Source organism: Vidua macroura, chromosome 4 (genome assembly GCF_024509145.1).
Source record: "Vidua macroura isolate BioBank_ID:100142 chromosome 4, ASM2450914v1, whole genome shotgun sequence".
Taxonomy (NCBI): Eukaryota; Metazoa; Chordata; class Aves; order Passeriformes; family Viduidae; genus Vidua; species Vidua macroura.
The window spans coordinates 44,223,698-44,247,624 of NC_071574.1; the positions used below are offsets into that span (position 1 = coordinate 44,223,698).

The 23,927-nt window shown below is 40.0% G+C and overlaps 1 protein-coding gene across 6 annotated transcripts in view; it reads left to right on the plus strand.

The window, feature by feature from the left end:
• MTUS1 (microtubule associated scaffold protein 1) overlaps positions 1–23,927 on the plus strand; it is a 115,860-nt gene that overhangs the window by 75,887 nt on the left and 16,046 nt on the right. For 3 of the 6 annotated variants that reach the window (XM_053976754.1, XM_053976753.1, XM_053976757.1), the window contains 2 exons: positions 12,530–12,747; positions 23,080–23,146. In XM_053976754.1, the coding sequence (XP_053832729.1) occupies positions 12,530–12,747; positions 23,080–23,146 (285 nt within the window). Of the gene's footprint in view, positions 1–3,484; positions 3,496–8,347; positions 8,953–10,086; positions 10,111–11,806; positions 11,811–12,529; positions 12,748–22,082; positions 22,270–23,079; positions 23,147–23,927 lie in introns of those variants that run through there. The other 3 variants (XM_053976759.1, XM_053976756.1, XM_053976758.1) reach the window with 3 other exon arrangements.

Sequence of the window (23,927 nt, forward strand, 5' to 3'; positions counted from 1 at the left end):
GCCAAGAGGGTAATGGTATGTCTCTGCCCTGTTGTGTGGAAATGATGGTACAAATTAACACTTTTCTGTAAAGTAATTGCTTGGTTATTTTTTAGTCATGGGAAAACACTAAATCTGGGACTGATCCTGAACTTGTCAAATGAAGTCAGTGCAGCTGGGGAGGAGCAGCCTGCTGGGTTACCATTTTGGGCTGTGATTGAAACTAATCAAGTTAATGATTGGAGAAAAGTCACTGAGTGATACCATAGTCAACAATGTTGAAACCACTTCATCAGTGTTTTCTGCATAGCCCCTAAGAGTGCTAAGACTGATTCTTGAAGGGATTTGGGAATTTGATCAGTTACTGTAAACTTTACTTTTCTTAGTTAATTTCCAGCCTATAATCTTAGTCATGCCTGTATCATCATTTGTTAATCCTTAGAAAAAAAATCATGTACTAGTTTTGTCTCTGAATTGGTTTATACTCTATTTTATACTTAGAAATTTCTGACTTCTCTTACAAAGTTAATTTGTATGTACTGAAAAAAAAAAAAGAATTTGGATGCTAACTATTAGTTTTGTAACTTGATATTGCAGACTAGGGCCATCAATTTTTTGAGGAAAATGTTAGAATTGAACTTCTTAATGATCTTTTGGTAGATAAAATATTATTATATTGGATAACTTAGCTGATTATAGTGCTTCCTGCATGCTTAGGAGTGTTGTCACCTTGCTTTTTAAAGAACATTATCAGTGAATTTGATTTTTAATCTGAATTTGCTTTTAAATGGCTGTAGAGTTTCATGAACACAGGAAGATGTGTTTCAGCTTCAGAAAGACTTTCAGTACAAAGGCAATAATGCAGGCAAGGCTTTGGAGGCTCTCTAAATTCCCACTGTCTGCCCTACTTTTTCTTCCGTAATATCCTTTAGGCAGGATTTCAATGCCATAGTTAAGTCAGTGACATTTGTTAGAGTCATATAACATCAGCTCACACTAGTGTGATTAGATAAATAGCTTCTGAGTTCAAACTAAAAGCCATTCTGTCCTCTCTATCCAAGATAGCTGCAGATACTGCACAAGGAAAAATGTTGCATATTAATGTACTAGTCTTGTGGTCAGAAATGTATTTTTAAAGTCTCTTCTTTGTACAGTTGTTTTCAAGGGAAGATTATGGTTCCCGGCAAATTATTAAGTCTTACATATGCCCTTCTCTGAAGGACTTTGAGTAGCTGAGAAAAAAAAAATCAAGTTCTTCAATCTAGCAGTAATCTGAGCTAATGCATCTTCTGACCATAAGCTAATATGTTGGTTGTGAAGAAAGAATTACCATGTTGCATTAGAAGCAGGCAAAATTTACAAAGTGAAGTTCAGTGATTCAGTCAAAATTTCAAATTCTTTCCAGGTTGATTGGTTTGTTGGTTTTCTTTGTCTTTACTGCAACAAAGTAGACGTCTGTAGTACATCAGCAGAAAGTAGTTTGCAAATTTAAAATCTTAATTGTATATGCTATAAGAGTCCTGTTTGGAGTTCTTCCTAGTCCTTTCTTGGGTTGTTGAAGCCAAGTTTTGTATGTAGATATAGATTTAATTTATGATGCAAAAAATTAAGTCTGTAAACGTATTTTACTTTGATTTGGAAGTGTCTCTCCCAGTTACTTTGTTTATCCTTAGCATAATTTATAATGCTTGCCAGCTCTTTTGGAAGGAAGCATGTTAAAAAGTGGTTGAAAAACAATTAAGCTGTTCTCATATCTGACTTTCCAGAACATAGGAGACTGCTCTGCGTGCATGAGAGCAGAAGAGAAAACTCAGCTAGGCTTTTAGTACCTGTGTGAAATGTGGCATGAAGAAAAACTCAAGTCAGTGATTTCATCTATGTGAAATCAGGTTGGGTTTCATGTGGAAGAAAACATACAACGAAAAAAATGCAGCAAGTCTTACCTTCTTTGTGATAACACTTGAAGTAAAACTTGTGGTAAAACAATTGAGCAGTCTGGTGAAATGCCTTTTGTATCTAGGTAGTGTTTGCCTTGCTTCAACAAGGAGTGATGTAAATGGTTTCAGGAGGCTTTTTCCAGCCCTATATTCTTGATGTTGAGCAAGGTGGGGTGGACTGTAGTATTAAAGAAGGAATACATTCAAGTGTTGCAGCTTAAATGGCTTCCTCCTTTCTGGCTGTGTTTCAGCCATTTCACCCGTGGTAATATGTGAGGCTGGGATCTTTGCAAAGGCTCGAACAGGAAGAAACCTGTATTGGCATCGTCCTGCTCTTGGGTCTTGTGTGAGGGTTTTCTACACAGGTGTGTAACACACACTCTGAGTGTATCCAAGGAGGATATGGACAAACAAAGGGATCAGGATTTGTACTGGGAAGACAATTCATTGGATCTGGGAAGGGTTTGCCAATAGTATGAACTAATCATGGTGAGAATCCCTGTCCCAAATGACTCTGGGTCCTGATTTTGTGGACAGAGGTTGCAGAACGAAGGGAAAAAATGTGGCATATCCTGTACTTGCGATGAAGCAGTAGAGGGCACCAGACAGTAAGGAGCAACTTTTTGTACAGGACTTAGGGAGAGAACAGACTTGGAGGAAACAAGAGCAGTCTTCAACATCACTCCATGCTTGGGCTTGGTTTTTTTGGGAAGATGTGTACTTCATCGATGACAAGGCACAGCTGCAACTATAAGAAAAAGAACTGCTTCACATGTTTCTTTGCCTAATCAGAGAAATCCCTGAACTAGAAACTTACTGAAACATAAACCCCTTATGTAAAATAAGTATAGCTTCCAGTATATTGTGTATTTTAAAGTTAAGAAATTCACAGTTTTAGGGTTGCTTGTATTGTATATGATGAACTTACGTAGCAGAGTTCGGATACCTAAACTGAGGATAATACATTGAGATGTAGTTCAGTCTTTAATTCAGTTCTCATTGGCCAAAGCATCAGCACACTGTAATATCCTCATGCAGTTACTTTCCATCTGTTGTCATCTTTTTCATTAAAAATGGAGGACAGTGGTTTTTTTTTTTTTAAGGTGGATGAAGTAGTTTCATTAATGTAGATATGGTCAATCCCTCTCATATCAAACCACCCATGCTCTAGGCTTTCTAGTACAATAAATTAGTTCTACCAACTTCCTTCTTTTCCACCCCCAGTGCTACAGGTATGTAGCACTGTATGGGTAACTAACGTGTTAGGCTTTGTCCTAGTTCAGAACAAGCTAAAAAAAAAAAAAATCGATCATCAATATCACCCTTGGTTGTTTGGAAAATAACCAGGACAACCCTGATGCACTGATAGTCTATCTGTTGAATGTTAGAGTTGTTTTCTGTGAATTGCATTGTGTTCCAAATTTGTTTGTTTTGTTTGTGGTCATCTCTGAATGTATGGTGAGATTATTAATATTTTTATCTTTGTAGTAGACATGTGACTCATATTTGTGCTTGCTATTTACTAGCTAGATCACACACAAACATGCAGAATATTCTGAGGTGGAAAGGACCCACAAGGGTCATTGAGTGCAGCTCCCAAGTGAATGGCCATAGAGGGATTGAACCCACAACCCTATCATTAGAACCATGCTCTAACCAACTGAGCTATGAAGACTTAATTCAGTTCTACTGAATTTACAGTTCCTGTAAACTTGACAAAATACATTGTGAATGCAGAGGCAAAATCACTGTATAGTAGGTGTTCAAAGCCCAACTAGTGTTTCTGTAAAACACACCTGTGGTACATAAAGTAAAAGATGTTATGGGAACCATAGTGAGATTTTAGAAGAACATAAATACTTCTGAGATTTCCCTTTCCTTTTCATTATTGTGTGTATAAAGATAATATCCAGTTCTGGCTGAAAATGGGGAATGAAAAGGGATGGATTTAAAATGTTGCACTGAGGTTACAAGTCAGTGCTGTAATAAAGTCAATGGCTGAGAATAGACAGAGACTTCAGGAACACTACTTCAAACGGAATGCCTGGAATAATGTGTGATGACTCTGCACTCCCCCTCCAGGCTGTACAGCATTTAAAAAATACATGCTGAAGAACCTTTGTACCCCTGAAAAAAAAAAAAAAAGCAGAGAGCTTTCTGCCATGTGTTTTACTCCTGCTGAGTCAGTTTAAGCATCTAGGTCAGGTTTCACCTGCCTGCAGTTAAATTTTGTTCAGTTCTTGCATCTTTCTTAAAAGCCTCTGTGGTGGTTGATTGGTTTCTTCAAAACAACTTGAAAAGGATTTGATGACAGCTGAAATAAGCTGGTGTTCCTGGACATGGGCTAGTACTAGACATTAAAGAAGAGAAACTCAAGAGGTTACAGTAAGAGTAGAGGAAAGGGAGAGCTGCTGTACTGCTTTAGGAAGCATTTAGTTGTCAGCTTGGGCTTCACGTCATGTTGATGCAGAGGGAGATGCAAGATGAGAAGTGCTGTTTCTCTTCATCCATTTGCTTTGAGACAAGACCACAGATAAAGAAGCTTCTGAGGTACAGCATCTTAAGTATTTCAGTTGAGCAGATGATTCAGGTACAACTCTGAAGAATGAAGTCTCTTTGCTGTGAACTAGAACTGGCTTCTGACTGGCATGCTTGAAGTGTGAACAGAGCAAGTTGGGACTGTCTGCACCAGCTCATACAGACAGGCCTGAGGCAGAGCTTAGAAACAAGTCTTCAGGAGTCTGTGTTTGTATAATCACCAGCCTGGACTGTGAGAGGCACAGGAGGAAGGTGTGTGTTCACCACTTGCCAAGATGGATGCAGGCAAAAATTACAGTTGACCAAACTGTGGAGGTCCTGGTGGGGTTTGAAGACCTCCATCCACGTCCAGCCTTGCCAGGCCCTCAGCAGACACCATTAATTTGGTTTTGTGACTGCTATCCCTGTGTATTTGTCCGACCTGGGTTATATTATAGCCCACAGCAGGAGTTTTGGAAGAATTTAAGGTGGTGATTTACAGCTAGCTGAATTTCCAAGTTCTCTCAAACATGATATATGTACTACTGCAGATTAAACCCAGCAGCTTTCTTATTTGCATGGATGTTCTTAAATTGTCCTCTCCTAATGGGCATAGCTTGTCACAAGGCAAACTTTAAAATTACAGCGATGAGATTAAATGGCTGATCAGTCTTCCTGTTGCATTGCTCAAGTAACTTTTACACATTGTGATGGGGGGAAGACATAATTAGAGCTGTAGGTGTTTTGTGTTTCCTGGCTGGCAATTGTCTAAAAGATTTTTGTGTTTCTGTAATGTGAAAGAAATGCCTCAAAAACAAAACAAAAGACACACCCAAAAATCCCTCAAACGTATCTCACACAAAATAGATAAGATTCTATTTAAGTAAAATAAGTCCTTTTTTGTTCTGCCCTAACTTTTAATGTACTTTTGAGAGGAAATCCTCAACAGTAGTTGATCCATGTTAGTCTGTGAAATCAGGAGGTTTTTTCCTAAACAGGAAAAACTGTTAGCACACTTGAGATGCATCAAGGATAGAGACTTCTTAGGTGGAGCAGAAGGTGATGTACAGCAGGTGAAATGGGTAATTCTGAGACAATGGATTCTAGGGGCCTTGATAAAATGTTCTCCATCTGTCATTAGCTATCAAGTATTCTTGTTGACAGACAGGTTGTAAAATTCAGAGTAGCAGCAACTTCTGTGGACTTAAAATTTGCTTTGTAATATTAACCAATAAATTTAATTTTAGATAAGACTTTAAAGAGTGTCTTCCAGAGTGGAGAAAAATAAAGGAAATCTGTCTGAAATCTATGTCAAGAGGGTGATCTTTACAAATTGACAAAGATTTCTTAAGATCAATCAGCCCATCTTAGTTTAAGTGAGAAAGATACCAAACACATTGAGTGCATTCTGGATAGAATTAATGTATTCATATAGAGCAAGAGTCCTGCTTCCAAGGACAGGTTTTCTTCAGTGTATTACATTATAGCAAAGAACACTTGGCAATTAGGATGGGTGCACATGCTTGTAGAAAGGAGGCTGCAGCTTTTGGATTTGGTGATGTTAGACAGGAATGACAATTACAGCCCCTAATTTAGTCACCTGATCTTTGTCAGCCAATACAGCTTATGTAGAGAAGGGCTTCCTTCAAGCACTCACTGATGTTACAACAATGTTAGGATTCTGCTCTAGGTCAGTATCTGCAGGAACCTGTTCCACTACAGAGGGACCAAGGGGTATCAGTTGGAGACTTTTTTTACCCCCAAACATTTTTTTTTGGTGTGGGTGTTGTGTTTTGGTTTTGGTTTTTTGGTTTTGTTTTTTGTTAACTGCACTGCTTCCTGGAATCACTCTTTCTGTAACTATACCTTTAAAATCATCAGAAAGTAAAATTATGCAGGATGGCACTTGAACAATTTATCTTAGTATAAACACAGGATTCATGTTAGCTGCCTTAAGTTACTAGGAAGATTTTGAAATTGGAGGTTACATCATGAGTCTGGGAATACCCTCCCTTTCACCTGTTTTCCAGCTGTATCACAACAGAACCAGTGGAAGTAATTTCAGATGGATTTTGCTATCTGACAAGGTCTTTGCAAATGGTTCACCAAGTGAGATTTTTAGAAACTGCTAAGGTATGGTGAAGAGTGGAGTGAAAACTTCCACTGCTCCGCTGAATTACTGCAGCTGACGGTCAAGGGATACAGAAGTACTGCTACTGCTCTTACCTGGCTCTCTTCACCTACCTAAATCTTTTGTCAGACATGTTACCTGGATTCAGAACTTCAGATTGACCTTCTGTAACCCATGTGCTAGTCTTTAGTGGTGACTGTGTGAACAACAATGTTTAGGAGCTTTTGGGATAGCTATTCAACTAGGAATGGGGCAGGGAGCTGAAAGGGGAAGAAACTATACCTGTGACCTGTAGCTGTGGTGGGAAATCCCATCAGAAAGTCCATGTCTGGCCTCTGGCAGGTGATACAGAGGCTTGGAAAAAACTTCCAGCATCGACTTTGTGTTTACCAGGGGCTGTGATAGCAAAAGAGTTGGGGAATACCTGCAAGCCACGAGATGCTCTATGTGGAGGGTGCATCTTTGATGCCTTCCTGGTCCCATTTGTGTGCCTGGACTAGTGTAGAAGGAGCACTGGCAAACCAGCAGTAAACTTTCACTGAAGGCAGGAGTCCCCAGATTGGCCTTTTGGCCAGCAGCACTGTGGTGATTTGGAAATTGTGGCTCTCTGCATGCATGGGCTATTGGCATCATCCCAGTGATGCTTCCCAGCCCAAAACAATGCTGATGGGAGTTATTTCAGTTATTGACAGATAGCATGTGTTTCTGCTCTGGGATCATCACTGCCTCTGAAAGCATCCTGGAGTCATGACAGGACCAAAGGTGTGGTGTATAAGTTCTCCTGAGCTCCAGCTTGTGTGGTCTGAGTCCTGTTCTGCTGGGTGTTGTGCTGAGTACTTGCTCACCTCTTTGAAAGCAGAGACTGACACCTTCTGTAGACCAAGATCTACATGGTACTGGTCATTTTTTCCAAACTGAATTCAGGGACTGCGTAACTAAACTGCTGTATAACATAACAGCTAACAGCCTGGTGCCATTAATCTGCCTGTATTCACATGGAGCCTAGACCTATTAAGAGTTTTGTGCTTAAATATAAGAAGCCTTAGCTTTTCCAGAGAAGAGTTAACATTCAGACCTGGTAGCTAAACCAGGTTACCTTGGCCTCCTTAACATGGCAAAAATAGCTCATTAGTAATTTTTCCCGTATTGCTAAGTTTTTATTGTTTGTGGATTAGAGGGTTTCCTCAGGAACTGTGTTCTTCCAGAGATTGCCAGAAGGGTATTGCTTTCTGTGTGAATAAAGAGAGCACTCAGTGAGAGTGGGGCATTATCAAATGTGTCCACAGATATATACCTGAACCTCATATTTAGCAGGACAGGTGCATAATCACCTTGTTGAATATACAATTGAAATAACTACACACTGTTGAACTGTTTGGCTTTCATCTCCTGCAGGCGATTCAGGCTTCCTTTGAGCCTTTGTGTCGTAAAGGAAGGGCCGCTGCGTTCTCGCAGAGTGTTTGGCTGCGATGCAACAAAACTGGTTACTGATGCCCAGGCATACTTTGGTTGATGCACAGATCAAATGACTGTTGGGAGTGGCTTTTGGGGTGACGTCCCACGTACAATGATGTCAGCAAAAGATTTTAAAAAATTCAGGTGTGGCATAATCTGCCAATTAAACTGATTAGTGCTCTGGCTGAGTCCTGAGAAGGAGCTCTGACTACAGCCCTGCTTGTTGAAGTCTTTCATGTAGTGCCTTTGGCTCACCTTGTAGGAGACTTTTACCAAGTGCTTTCACTGCAGGGTGCTGTAAATTGTGGTAGGATACCATCCCAAGGGCTGTGTGCTAGCTTGCTTGCCATCAGGGGAAATCTGATACTGTCTCACAGATGTGGTGTCTGACCGTGTGGAAGCTGTGATACTGGAAGAGGTCCTGCGACTCCCGTGGGATCAGGATGGAGTGCATCGCTGCTCTGTTGGCAGAAGTGAAAGCTAGCCAGGAGGCAATGCAGGCTGGGCAGAAGGCACTAAAGCATGATGTGGAAACATCTCAGAAGGAAATCAGAACGGTGTTAGCATTGCAGAGGAGCCAGCAACAGGTGAAAGAAGATCTCAAAGCAGAGATGAAGTCCAGTCACTTGGATATAAGAACTGTGCTTGAGGAAATCCAGCGAGTAAGACAAGAAATGGAAGCTCGATTAAATACTCAGGCTGATCTGGTCTTACTGATCAAAGAAGTGAGCACCAATTTAACATGTGTAGACAAGGCTTTCCAGAAAATGGAGGAGAGGCAGAAAGTTTTTACTAGCTTGCATCTTCCCACGAGAGAAAATGTTGAGCAAGGATTTTTCTTTGAAAAATGCTTACACCAGACGCACGTGGGTTTTGAAAGACCTGTGGAAGCTAACAGTTTGGATGATGAATGTGAAAAGAAGGTGCTTGGGGGTAAGACAATTGGGACTGTAAGTGTGGGGAGAGAAGTGAGGTTGTTTCTATTTGTGCTTGTCAATAAATTTTTTTAGTCTATTTTGAATGCTTTTAAGAAATGTAATTGTTTTTAGAAATTGAATGTCTTGCTTAAAATAATTTCTAGTTAGTGCAGATACTACTACACATACCTTCCTAGTACATGATATGCAAAGGAAGGCTTTGATTTGGTTCTGCAAATCAAAAATGTCAGAAATTTTTCTGGTAATCCAGCAACAATGCACAAGATAGGGAGGCTCAGGAAACCAGTAACACAATGCAAGCTCTGAGGTAGCCAAGCAGACAAATACTGTGTCAAGTACTGGGCAGAACCCCAGCACCTAAATGTAACTTTATGGAACACGCCCTTTGTACTGACAGTTGTGTATTTCTTGCTTCTGAACAGCTATTAACTAGAGAAGCTATGCATGAGAAACAGTTTGCCTCACGGAGAAGCTTGGAGTGGGTCTAATGCTCTCCCCAGTGAACTGGAGTCAGCTGCTGTGCCATCCATATAATGGCTGTGGGAGGAGTGAAAGGATTTGTGGACCTTTTTCAAGATCCAAATCAAATCTTCTGTGAATGATTCAATGATCAAAAGGCTTACTCTTTGCAAAATCACTGCTATTTTTTTTTCTTTAATGGTGTGAAGAAGGATAGGACTTTAGATGGTGATTCTGTCCAGTTACTGTATTACATGCAGTACTTGAAAATCTGATTTTCTGTCTTCCAAAACCAAACTTTCCAACTACATTGGGTAATGTGGTTTTGAGCCTGCTGGAGAGGAGTCCAGAACCTGATTTAAAGGTGGCAACGGTTGTGCGTTACAAGTCTGACTGTATAGAGGTGGCAGGTGAACAGGCCCAAGTGACAAGGACTTGGGCTGTTTACCAATACTGTGTTTAAATTAGACTCTGTCATTGATGTGGTGGTATCAGTAATCAGACTCATGATGCTTTTGTCTTAATGAAAGCATGGCTTTTGTTTTGACACCACAGCATGCCTTCTATACAAATCTGGAAATGATCTGTCATTGCCCAGAGGTACATAGGCCATAAATAAACATCATAGTGTCAGTGGTGTTAATCTGTAGGGGCAGTTCATGCTACAGAGAGCTCATGCTTTTCAGCATTTGAAGTGGCTGTGTATAGCACATGTCTATGATAAAATTGCCAACAGGAATGTCACTGAGTTTCACTTCATGCATGTTTTTTGTTCAGCTTTTTTTAGTATAGTATCAAGGGCTGGCTTGGTTGGATGCTTGGTTAAGCTTCTTGGAAAATACTTGGTGGTCTGGGCAGCAGGATAAAAGTAGTGGTATGAAACTGACAAAGTGATAAGGGCTGGCTGAACTATGGAAACAATGGATATTTGGAGCCTTTTGTCATTTGTGGTTAGCTGTTGTATCACTGTATTTAAATGAAACTTCTTCATTAGGTAACTAACTGTGTAATCTATTTTTTCCCCAGCGTAAAAATAGTCTGCAATTGTTCAGGTTAAACACAGCTCTGTCAGTGTCCTAGAGATGGTTGTAAAACTAATTTCAAATATTTAATTAAATTATGACATTAGTATCTGTATCAGTGAATTTACCCAATACTCTTACACCAAGAATAATGCTCTAGTTCTCTATTTGTCATAAGCGGAGCATTCAGAAGAGGAGGTGGAATATATGAGAGAGTAGGAGTATGTAAGACAGTAGGGAAGAACTGACTCTACGTGTTTATTTGCTACTCCCTGCTCTTTTTTCTCCCTCTCTGCTTGATTATTATTTGTTGTGATTTTTGAAGGAGCTTCAGAAGGTAACCAGTAGTTTCCTACACACAGTATTGTCCATAAGATTGCTGGAAATTTGACATGGTTGCTCTCAGATGTGAACTGGCATTTGTGTAAAAGTGTCTACTCAAAAGACCTTGTTACAAAGTGAGAAAAGAAGTGGTCATGTTAGTCAAATAGTGGTAAGAATAACTAGAACTGGCAGCCAAACTCACTGCTTTTGTCCTACAAATTTGTATTTTGATTTGGGTTGATACACCTTTTAATAGCTCTAATATTAAACTGCACAATGGTATGTTTCTAATTTTAACAGTCTTTAACAATCTGCATCTCTGAGCAGAAGTGTAGGAAAATCTCCAAGAATACAAGAGCATTTGGACATTATAAAGCACGATATGCTGATAATTCTCTAACCAGCAGAAAATCTTGCCCAGATTTATCTGGAAAATTAATAGGCTTGGGAAGCACTTTATACCAGGCTCAGTAAGGAAGGCATAGAGTGCGTTAGTATTTTGAACAGGAAAACTATTTTCAAAGACTTTAAAAACAAATGCAGGCTGTGGAAGACTGATGTATTAATACAATAGCTGATATGTCAGTCAGACTAACATTACCTAAGAATCAAAGCTTTTGTTCTTAATACTTTCTCCAGTTGTGAGATTGAACCTTACACTGCTGGGATAATTCTAGAGTCATTTGACAACCTTCAAACCAGGTGCTTGGGATTCAGAAAAGATTGAGTCTTGTTGCTTAGTTTGTCCCCTGTCTTTTTTCTGCATCTTCCTATCTTTCTTTTATCCATATCTCACCTCTCAGGTTTTTTCACTCTATCGTGAAGAAATCTTGTTAAATTGAAACTGTACAAAGTAATCTGCTTAGATGTCTTCATTAAATTGCCAAGGGATATTTATCTATTGCATCAGCCTTTTATTGCAAAATTGTTTGCTCATTCCCTTTGTGATCAAGGGGGGAAGACTGGCCTTATCTGCACAGCAGTATTGCACTCCCTTTCCAGTCTGAAGGCAGCAGAGAAAACTGAAAATACAATGTTTCCGAGTCAAGTGCTGATTTATGTAATCTGGTTTCCTCTGACATGAGGTGATTGTGTACTGTGAAAGCATTGAGGTTGCCACAAAACTAAGAATATTAAATCAATAATGTAATTTCAGGACTGTGAATATATATTGAAATATATTACATTTTAGAGCTTTCTTAAAGTCTTATCCTTGTGACTGAAAATTGCTAGCACTTGAAATGCTGCAAGACCTCTAGTTAATAAAGCTCAGGCCTCAGCTGCAGAGAGGGAAGTTTTTACAACTAAAATTTTAAAAGGAAGAAAAATAACAAAGGAAATGTAGAGAAAATGGTTTTGTATTCAGCAGTACTTTAGAGTGCAGGAAATACAAATTCCATGTTGCACACAAAAGAGCATAATTCTTATGTTAGAAATAAGTTACTGAATAGATAGGAGGACAGAGATCTTGCATTTTATAAAAGTATTTTTTCAAAGCCCAGTGTGAAGAGTATGCTGAAAAGTGTGCCACAGAACACATGAAGGTGAGGATGAAGTACAAAACACTGTATCCAAGGTTATGGTGTTAGGAATTAACAAATTGAGAGTACCTGCTCTGCAATGCTACTGAAATAACCCTTTCTCCTAGTTAGTATTTCAGCAAGTGTTTGCAGGAATTTATAACTACTTTCTTTTACACCTGTCCTTTACATTTTGGTGAGAATTCAGCATGAAATGCATATTGATTCATTGTTGTTGTTTTCTTAGTTGACAAGGGCAAGCAACGGAGTGCCAAGAGCTCATGCATACGGACTCAAGCTTCCACAGATGCTCGTTCACCTGGTACAAAAGCAGCCGAGTTGATACAGTACAAAACAAAATGTGAGACCCAAAGTGGAATCATCCTGCAGCTGAAAAAATTCCTGACATCCAGTAACCAGAAGTTTGAAGCATTAACAGTTGTCATCCAGCACCTGCAGTCTGAGGTAAAGCTCATCAATTTTGGCTTTAATTGCTTGAACTCTTCTCAGCAAGGGCTCCAGAAAATATTAATATACTGATACTAAATTTTCTGTTTCCTTTCCAGTGTTTTCTGTTTTCCTGTATATACTTTTATATATATATATGTATATATATATAAGTATATATACTTTTAGCATCAGTTGGCTAGATAAAGAATCAAATCCATGACACTGGGCTTTGTAGCCTCTGCATGCTTCACATGCTCTTTAAAAGAGTTTTTAAATGTTTGTACTCAGAGAGTCCTTCAGGGCTGAGTAGCTTTCCAAGTATGTACTTCAAGTTCTGCCCTTGTAGGAAAGACTAGTTTCAACAGATAATCTGCATGGCTTTGTTTTGTTATCTGACATTGGATGGAAGAGTATTTAAGGGGTGGGTATGTTTTTGAGCTACTCAGAATAAAGTCTGAGTTGTTACAGTTTTATTTATTGAATCCTGCATTGTTGATGATGTCTTTAAATCACTAATAAAAATAGAGAAATGCATCTGGAATTATGGAGTGGAATTAATCGGATTTGGCTTAATTTTTCTGATCTGTTTGAAATATGTAAAGACTTAATCAGTTTGGTACTACACTAGAAACTGTTGGTCTGCTTTGAAAACTTTTGAGAAAAGAAAAATGTGAAGTCAAGGAAATTATAACAGTTATGAGTTTATACTGCACAGCTAATGTAGGCTTTAATAGCCATTTCTCTTGCATTTATAACTGATGTTCTAAGATTGGTATCAATTTCATTTCAACTTTTCTGCTATGTGGTAATTTTATAGTCTGGTATACAAAAAGAACACAGAGTTTTTCCATTGTTGGACAGCTGTGTGTGTGTGCTGGCAGTGATAGGAACACATGTTAAACTGCACACTAATTACAAAGCAAGTTGAGTCTTTCTAGAGTACTGTGCTTCCTCTGATCCCCTGGTAATTCCCGTTACTTCATGACTGCTTTCCTGTTTTTTAAGTTCAAACAAGAAACGAAAAGTGGCAGTACAGAGGAAATGGTGAAATTGGCCATTTACAATAAGCACATGAAGTGCCAAGGAAAGCAGTTTTCCATTAACCTTTAATGGCACTGAGCTCTGAAATTTACGCTACTGGATTTGAGTTGATCTTTTAACTTCCACTAGTATTCATTTTGAATGTTTTGTCCGTTTAGTAAGAGACGCTTTAAATATGTGGTTAGCATGTCTGTGATAAGTCAGGTTGGGGATGCCACTCTTGCACATCTCCCCTCTCTTGCCTAGCCCTTGTATATGCCTGGGCTTCTTTGGGAAGCCAGTAAAAAAAATTTCTATGGGCCTAGTTTTACAGGTCTGTCCATGTCGAAAGTGTTTTGGGTTTGTCCCCATGCAGTGGTTCACAGTGAGAAGGAGTGGAAGTGAAGAACTGCCAGTGCTGGGGTGGGGTGGGGTGGGAATGTGTGCCTGAGAGGTCTGCAGCTGTGGCTAGGAGCCAGCTGCTCCCTTGGGAAGCAAAAAAAAACCCCAGTACATCACCAGCTGATGAGGCTGAGGCTATGGCAGCTCCTGCCTGAGCCTCTGCTTCTTGCCTCCTGAGAGGTGTTCAGCCCCTTTCCCTGCCTCAGGGCTGCCCCCCAAGGCTGTGAGCCCTGCAGCTGGGCTGTTCTAACCTCCAGCTTGCTGCTGTGTAAAAAACCCTTACATCTTTGGGAGTGGAGGATGATTGTTTTGGCAATGTGGTATTAGCTTGGTTTTCAATCTGTCTAAGGCAGATTTAGCTGTCAAAGAAAAGGGTAGTGTGTATTTAGAATGGCTTTGTAACTGTTCAAAGTGTGAATTGATAGATACTTCATCTTCTCATTTTAGTGCATAAATTGCTACATTCAGAACTACTACCTAAGCGTTTAAAAAAAATAGATGGTAAAATGTTTAGTTATGAATATCCATTTTTATTTTTCTAGTTTAATAAATTAATTCAATTAAGCATCTCAGTAATTCTCTACAGAATCTGGTACAGAAATGGGCTTCAAATATATATTTGTGAAACAGGGTAGTATAGAGATGAAAAGAAACTCAGTTTCATTGTTGTGCTTTTCTTGGTATGGTCATGGGAATGTTGCTATTTACTGGTCAGACTTGGGAATGTTGTGGTGCCATCTTTAAGAAGTTTCCTTAGTAGAGGAAAAGGCCATTTGAGAGGGTATAGAGCCTTGACAGTAATGTGTGGGTAACACTAATTGTGGATGTGACACAGGAAACAACATGAGGAATGTGCTAGAAATGGTGTGACTGAGCAGGCTTCAGCATTTCTAGGTGGAAATAAAAATTAACCATTAGTATATGACTTGTTGTAACTGGCATTTCCTGACATGTGCATGACTGTAAGAGTCAAGATACTAGTTTCCTTGGGAACTTAGCAGTTCAAAATGTTTTTTTTTTTTTCCATTTCAGAATATATGAACACATCTATTTGAAATGTTTGTCCTGGCCTTCGTGGAAGTTCAGCAGAAAATGTTTATATTTATCAAATGAGAAATGCATATCTAGGTTAAGGGGCAAAAGTACGCATTGCATCACTAAACCCCAAGAGTTTTGGAACGGTCATATCTTTTGACCTATAAGTCCTGTTGTTTAGAGCAGATGTCTTTGAGTAAAACTTTTATTTTGATTTTCTAGAACTTAACATTGAACTTGGCCAGTTGTCATTAGAATTTTCACAGATGTATCTGACTTCCCAAAATATGGACGTAACTTTTTATGAGAGAGAATAAGGATATGTAATTGAGATAATTTTTGTGCTTACTTAAAAATAAAAAAGAAAACTCAGAAGTCAAAATGTAATATCCTGATTTTGAGGAATGCAAATATTGTCTGTTTTGTAACAGAGAGTATTTTGAGTATTACCACAGTAGTTTCCCCCTGTAGAGAAAACCTAGGCTCTGGAAGCCTGTGTCTGATGGGTAGCAGTTGGAAAGCAAGGAAGTTTCAGATTATTCTCAATGTCTCTATAAAACATGGTATGAATGAACAAGAATGTTTTGGCAACAGATTGAAAATTTGTGAGCTCTAACATCCAGAAAAACATTTTAATCCATTAATTACTATGAAACTAGGCTCTGATGGAAATAATTTTTTAGAAGATGCGTCAGTTAAGCAATTCAAATGGTACACCTAGGTATTCAGAATGGGTTACAGCTGAGGAGAATTGGGAGTCCTATCCTATAGCTACTCCTAGCAAAAAGTGTCTTGGAAAAAGACACATTTTACTGAAACAAACTTAATGTTTCAGGCAACCAGTGCTGCTTTCCACAAAGACCCTGATTTTCATGACTACCTTGTTATTTCTTGTAATTAATTTTTTTTCAAGAAGCTGCAGAATTAATGACAGGAGCAAAATAGAGGCATCTCTTGCAAAATTTAAGGGAGCAGTTAGTAGAAGAAAGAAATATGTTTCAATCTTGTTTCCTTCTTGATTTTTGCTACTTTTTCAGGTGAAATTCTAAACAGTCTTAATAATGAAATTAATAGTGTAATATTATGCTCAAGCACAGGCTCTTATTACAACATTTTGAATAATTTATAATAGTAATAACAGTTTTATAGACATGAGAAAAATAGTGGCGGTATAACTTGTCAAAGTTATATGGTATCTGGTGGCTACTGTGTCATAGTCAGATGAGTTGGACTGAGACAGAAAGCTTTAACAAAATACTGAGAAGTAAGTAGTTGCTTAGATGAGGATTAGTTTTTATGAGATTGGAGTTTCTACAGGGAAAGAAGGAGTCATTCTGTGTAAGAAGTCAGAAACGCTGTAAAGTAGCAAGCAGGCTGTTATAGAGAAGTAAAATTAAATAGCCCATATTATTACATCTGGACCTATCTTTGCAGGGCTATTGCATGAAGGTGGGCATGACTTCTGAATTGGAAAACAAAGATCCCTGTGAGCCTAAGGTCCTAGGTAAAGCTTGCAAAAGCATAAAGAGCTCACAAGTAAATGTGTTAAGTACATAGTGACTCATAGGAATCCTGTTTGGCTGGTTCGCTGCTTTAGTGATTTCTGCTTTAGTGTTTCATACACTAAACATCAGGGAAAAAACATCTGATTCTCTGTAGATGTACCTAGTAGATAAAAGAAGTAAAATATTAGAAATTGCAGTAAACCCCTATCAGCTAATCATGTAAATGCTATATTCTGAGTCTTAATTCTGCTTGAAGTATGTCAAGGTGAAAACTGATGGCATATTTCATGTGGTAAGAAGCAGTGCGTAACACAAATGAGGCCAAGAGTAAATTAGAAGTATTAATTTCACTGTATGTTTATTGATTTGAGATGGTTAATGACATTTTTATTTTATCACAGTAATAGTCTGCTGCTCCTTTCAAAAATATGCATGGAGCAGAGTGTAAATCCTGTTTGTTGTACTGCTTCCTTGGCTCATGTCTTCAGCTTGCCTTTGTGTTGAGTGATGCAGAGGACCTGACATTGCAAGGGGGTGTTAAGTGAGGTATGGAGTAGGTGAGTTTATAAGAAAATTTCTAAAATTGCTAATATCCAATGAGAAGACTTACTTAGAGGATTTTGCTAGGAAAGAAGGAACAGGGATAGGTAGAAATTCTGTGGTATAAGGACCAAAATCCTCAAGTCAAATGTCATACTTCAAAGCGGATATGAATGGCCCTTTTGTTGTCCCTTCCTAATTACCTCCAGGCTGTTGCTGATGACACACAAGTGACTGGAGTTTATGCAAAGATGTGACTCAAATTCTACACTACAGCCAATGATGATGATCACTTTTTTATGACTAGAGCAGCACAAGGATGGAGTACACATAAATATCTAATGCTTCGTACCCAAGAGGAATATCTTCTTGGATGAGAAAGACATCCTGTTGACAACTGAGACTGTACCAGTATTAGAAAATATTTCAATTATGATGTTTTTTTTCCATACAACCTCAGCATATCTCCAATAGCCATACATGTTACAGAAGTGCTTGCAAATTTACTAATTTATTAAGACTAATTTATTAGATTTTTAAAATGCTCAGCATTTCTCTCTAAGTTAAATTCTAGGAGTAAGTGCTTGTGGTTTAGTTTGACAGTAAATGGCTTACAAAAAACAGATTCTTCTTTCCAAGAATAGAATTAATTTGGCCCTGTGTATGGTAGTAAAACACATTTAAGTGCTTCCGTTCTTTGCATCGATGAATTTGTTTTATGCACTCTGAACAAATTTTACTTAGTCGGTTATAATAAAATGCTTTTTGAAAAAAGCACTGCGATGCTTTTATATTTAAAACTTAATTTTCTACTCCTTTAAGTTCTGAGTCTTTAAATTAGTTGTTTACGAAGTGTATTGCTGGTGGAAACTAGAAGGCTGATTGCAACCTTCCCAGTCAGAGGTGTTCCCACCCACCAGTTACACCAGTGAGAGCTTCAGTTGCTGCACTTTGCCTGAGACTCAGAGCTGCCCGTCCTGTCTGCACACTGCAGGGGCTTCGTACTGCCATTGTCAGAGCCCTTCTCCACCTTCCCTGGGCAGGGACCACGTTGCATCCCAGCACTGAGATGAACATTCCAGGATGGCTGCTCCAGTTGTGTCATGGAAAAATTCCCACAACACAGCCTGATTCCCTGGGGTATTTCATGGCCTCAAAGTGAGTTGTGTCTCTTCCTTCGCAACGTACCGATGCTTTGCAGTTTTTGGTTGCAGCAATTTATAATGCTTCTTCTGAATCTGTTACTGAGGTAGACTAAGCAACTGTGGCAAGTGGCTTATCACATAGATATCAATGTGATATAAGCTACTTGAAATTAAAAAGGCAAACAATTACTGTATTTTGGTATGCAAATGTGAACTTTTCATTATTGGTTCTTGTAAATTTTTCTTTCTTTAGTACAGCTCCAAAAGAGTGCATATTTTGTTTCCCAAAGGAATGTGCTTGTTTAAAATGTGAACTGTGATGTTTGGATAATTACTACCAGATTGGGCAATGTTAGCTTATTTGGACACACATACTCGAAACCTGTTTTCTGCCATGATTTGTTTTTTTTTATATTGAGTAACTGTTGAAGGACTTGCAGCTCTTAACGTGGAGGAAAAACTTACAAAAGGTGATTAGGACTTTTTGACCAGGCACAGCCTATCTGTGGCTCTCAAAGCCTTGATTTGCAGGCAGAGCATGGGGCTCCCACACCAACATCACCCCACGTGGCCCAGGAGCAGGAGTGTGCTAGGAAACCTGGAATGGTTAGTCTGGCTAGTTGCACATCCTCTCAAGGAAATACAGAGTTGCCAGTTTGCTGTAAAACTACATGCTCTTGTATTTGTGGTCTTCAAAGTTGCTGTGGCATACTCAAGGAATGCTCATCTATTCTAGCTTGAGAACTGCTCAGAACCTGATGTCTTGGGGGTAACTTGGGTCTGTCTCATGTGAAGATTTGGTATAGGTATGTAGCCAGGAAGGCTGTTTGTTTGTGTGCTTGGTACAAATATCCCTCTTGGTCATTTTGGAATGTGGGCTTTTGTAGAGCTTCCCGCTTTCAAAGCAGAGCAATGGAAACTGTTCAGACACTGATATGTCCTCACCCTTGTTTGTATCTAAAATGACCCTAGGCTGGTCTGTTTGAATCTCAAGCTGTAGCAAAAACAGCTAGTTGCCAGGAAAAATACTCTTAAGTCTGTAATTGGGCTGCATAATTGCCAACAAGACAAACATGGATGACAAACTTTGTAATTTATTCCATTCCTGACTTGGTAGTTTTTGTCATCTTGAAGTTGTTGTGTTCTTTTACCTTCTACCTTGGGCCTCACCTTCCCAAGTGTCTTTGCTGTGGGGCATATGTCTACCTGAACTTGTCAAATGTTCAAAATGTGAAGGATTTTTTAACTGGCTAATGTTTCTCAGAGCAAGAAATGTCCAAGTCTCCCTTGTTATGCTGAGAACTTTTCTGTAGCATTAAAAGGCAGAGGAGCACCATTCTAATATTGCCTGTGGCAAACCTTTTATCCCTAAACTCTGTTCTCTTTCTTTCCTGTAGCTTCCATGTTTATGGCGGGGGGGGGGGGATGTTTTAGTTAAAGTTCAACCTACAATAGATTCTTTGTAAAAAAGAAGAAAAAAGTACCAAATAATCTACCTGATCTTCACATAAATTCATAAATTGTACCACAAGAAATTGTAAAGGGGTATGAAGATCCTTAATGAGTCTCTGACAACTAAATGAGGATGATCCTTATTGCTGGTTTTATTTGGATAACAATGCCAAAATTGCTCAATCCTGTATGCTCCAACTTGGTTCTGCTCTTCCAATTTCTGGTACTGATTTTTCAACTAGAATCTTGTTAAGCATAAGCTAGAAGGTTGCTGGATATTCCAGCCCAAAGCATATGCATGCCTGACTTTAAATTAAATACTGAAGATAGGCCCTTACTGGATTATTCAAGTGCTTTTGGTATTTTACTGCATTTAGATTTCAGATTTCAGAAAATTTAAAGTTTTCTTGGGGAACCCCCCATACCGGCAGGTTCAGTTCTCTCAGAACTTAGATAAAAGTGTACTAAGTTAACTGCTAGTCAGTCCGACTACTTTAGGTGGCTCCTTATCCATATGAGCAACTTGGTCTTCTTATTTTAGGCTGGCAGGTTTTTTCTGAAGGTATTTGTGAGCAGGAGGTGATGATACAAATCCATCTGGATTTCTTGGATTTGTTAAACTATGAATGGGCAAGCTATACTGAGGCAACAGGTCAAACAATACCAGTAAAAAGCAACAGGGCTTAGGGAACAGCAAGAAACATGAAGAAGATTACAAAGGCAGTGTTACTTGATTTTGTTTTGGATTTTTAGTCTTAGCCTCTTGTTAGTCCTTAGTATATGCTGATCACACATGCCCTTTTTGCATCAAATTTCTTTAACTGAAAGCAAATACAAAATGTCTAGACCATGAAGAAACCCGTTTAGAAGCACTAAACAAAAATGTTAGCATGTCCAAAGGGTCTGCATCATGGTACAGCAACTAGGGAGAATTTGAGATCTTTTACTGACAGAGTGGGCTGGATAAAAGTAGGTTGTGTCCCAGTGTGCAAGGATGCAGCTCAAATAACTCACTGTAGCATTCCCATTTGCATCATCAGATGCAGTGTCCATAGTGGGAGCACTGGCGTTGAACCGGAGTGAGATGACTCATCTCTCCCTTCTGAGCAGAGAAGCAGGGAAGAGCAGGGCAAGTCCTTTCAATAACTGAGCTCTCTGCTCTCCTGAGAATTTACTGTGGAGGTGAGGCGTGGTTTTCAATCTTAGCCCACTGACACTGTAAAAAGCCTCTAAGTGCTTAATATAAAACTGCAACACAGCTGCTTAATAGACCTATCAAAGTGTAAAGTGTCCAAAGAATTGTTAAGACTGCTTAAATTGAGTGATTAAAGGGGAATCTTTCTCATACAAGGTCAAAAATACAAATATTTATAGTAAAGGGCTGGTAGTTTCTTCTAACCAGCCTTTACAGCTGCATAATAATTTCCTAAAACTTGCAAATGAGTTTGTAGCATAAAAATTACTCATTTTGATTAGTCTTTTGTCAGACCTTAATACATGACTGGGTTTTGGGTGCTTATTCTTTCTAGTTTTTCTAAAGAATGGTGTATTTTGCTGCTTTATTTGTTCTGCAGGCATGCAGTGAGTATTCCCTGCCTCCAGGACAGGGTGCTCTTAAGATGTAAGCCTGTGGTCAGGCTGCAGTGAGAGTGACCAAGGGCAGAGGGGGAATTTACTGTAAACGTGATGTTTTCCCTGGGGAGAACCAGCTGTAGGTGTGGCTCAACCAGTCTGCAAATTCATCTACTGTACTCAGTTGTGGACAAGTCTGTGGATTTTTGGACTAGTGGTTTGGGGGTTTTTTGGTGTTTGTTTTGTTTTGTTTTGTTTTGTTTTGTTTTTCCTAATGTATCCTTGTTAAAGGAAAAGCATGCAGAGCAAGTTTCAAGCTGTTTGCATGCACCGGGGCTATTGAACATAGCCTGGGCATTGACAGCAGCAAAGTGCTCTATCTGTGGCTCTCCCATTCGGTTTAGGCCTCCTTGGCTTATTTTTGCATCAACAAATTGTGTGAAAGCAGCGTACAGCAAGCTCGAAACAGCTAAAAATAAGCTCGGTTATCTGCAGAGAAGGGCAGTATTCCCTCAGTGATCCCGACTGCCGTCGGAGCAAGTGGAGATCGATCGATCTAATGTCTGGGCTCGCCTTTCATAAAAGAAGGGCTGTGGCTTTAAGCAGTCGCTGGCTGCTTGTGCCAATTGCAGAAGCTGCAGTATCTGCCGCTGTCGGGAGCGCTGGGCGCGGACGCAGGATAACCTGCGGAGGCACGGTCCAGCCTTGACGCTCGGCCCCGGCCAGACCTGCCCGGCTCGGTGGTGCCGCCGCCACCCGCGCGTCGCCGATGAGGGCCGGGGGGCCGAGCGGGGGGCTGCCGGCGCTGGAAGATGGGCTGCTCTAGCAGCAAGCTGTGCCTCTATTCTCAGTGTGCTGCAGCAAGGGTAATGAGTGTTTGTTTCGCAGGGAGCCGGCGGGGAGCGCGGTGAAGCGCCCTGCCAGCCGGGCGCGTGGACCTTGTCACCTCCGCGCGTGGTGCGAGGCGGTGACCGCCGGGCCACGGAGCGGCTCTGCCCTGGCTGTGCCTGCGCCGCTCCCCGCGCTGCGGGTCTGGGGCACCGCGGCCTGGGGCTGCCTCCTCCTGGCCAGGGCACAGCTCCTGGGGAAAGCAGGGAGATGGGTGCTTCTGCTTTGTTATGATCTGTTCACACATTCCTTGTGATTCTCTTCGCATAAGAAACACCATCTATCTTAACATTAGGAACTGCGCGCCGCAGGGTGGGTTGTATTCAACTTTGAACAGGGCCGTGCCTTTTCTTCTTGGAAGGCTAAGCATTTAGCAAAGTTGTTGGTTTTCTGTTTGAGTAAGCTTAAGATAAATATTTAATGCATGCCTCTTTCACATATACACTATACTTCTGTGCCCTTGACATCTACCACTTGATTTGTTCTGGAGGCTTATGTTGCTACACCCACCATAAAATATATAATTAATTGCTGCAAAGTAGTATTTTAATTGCAGAGCTGTCCTGGAAAAAGCTGTTCTTTGTTTTAAAGTATAACTTCCTTAACAACAGAAGAACATCTGTGTATATTGTGACAGCTGAACTGTTATCCTAAATGAGTCATATCTTGGCTTCTTGCTCCTGCCTCTTGTTTTTCCTACAGAAGACATGAAAGTTAATTATTGGAAGGTGCTCTGCTCAGACCGCTAGTAACCAAACGTTTGGGGTTTTGTGTTCTTTTCTCTGCAGAGGGAAGAAGCACTGAAGCAGCGGAAAGAGTTATCTCAAGAACTAGTTAACCTTCGAGGAGAACTAGGTAAGAATTTATTTTTGTATTCATCATGAGAACAGAAATGCAGCAAAGCAGATCTGCAGAAGACAGATGCCCTGGTACTGTAATGGCAGTCATTTAATTCCCTGACTGAATTCCGCTCAGATGCTTTAAGTGCTGTGGAGCCCTGACAGCGTGACCCCAGGTTCACCGAATTCCTGGCACTGATCTGACTGCGCCTTGCGGGGCCCCCTTACAAAACATGTGTCTGATGACCAAAGCACTCACTTCTAAAAAATGGGAGGATGGCTGACAGCATATATACTTTTGATCCCTAATTCATTTGTATGCTGTCTTTTGGAGATTCACTGGCAAAAAAATCATAAACCTGTAAAATACATTGTGCAAAATCTGCATTTTTGCCTTAGTGACCTGTAGGTGAATGAGTGTAAAATTAACAGAAGGAAATGCTTTCAGGCTGATGAGATTAAATCTTTGAACTCATCCTACTGGATGGCTATAACATGAAATTGAGCTATTATGTGCAGGGGCTGGTTTTGCCAACTTTGAAGCTTGATGTAACTGCATTTAGTGGTAGTTCCATTTAATGTATTTGAACTTAGCAGATGTTCCAGGCAGATCTCAGTAGGGGCTGGCTTTGAAAGAGCCTGGCCTTCCCCTGCCTTTGCATCCCTCTGTCCTCCTTATGCCAGCATTGCTGCAGGGGCAGCCATGCCCCCACTGATGCAGTGAGCTGCCTGGGGACCTAAACCAGCTGAAACTATTGCCTGGTAGTGCTGTTTTGCCAAAGCTGCCTGGCCTGACT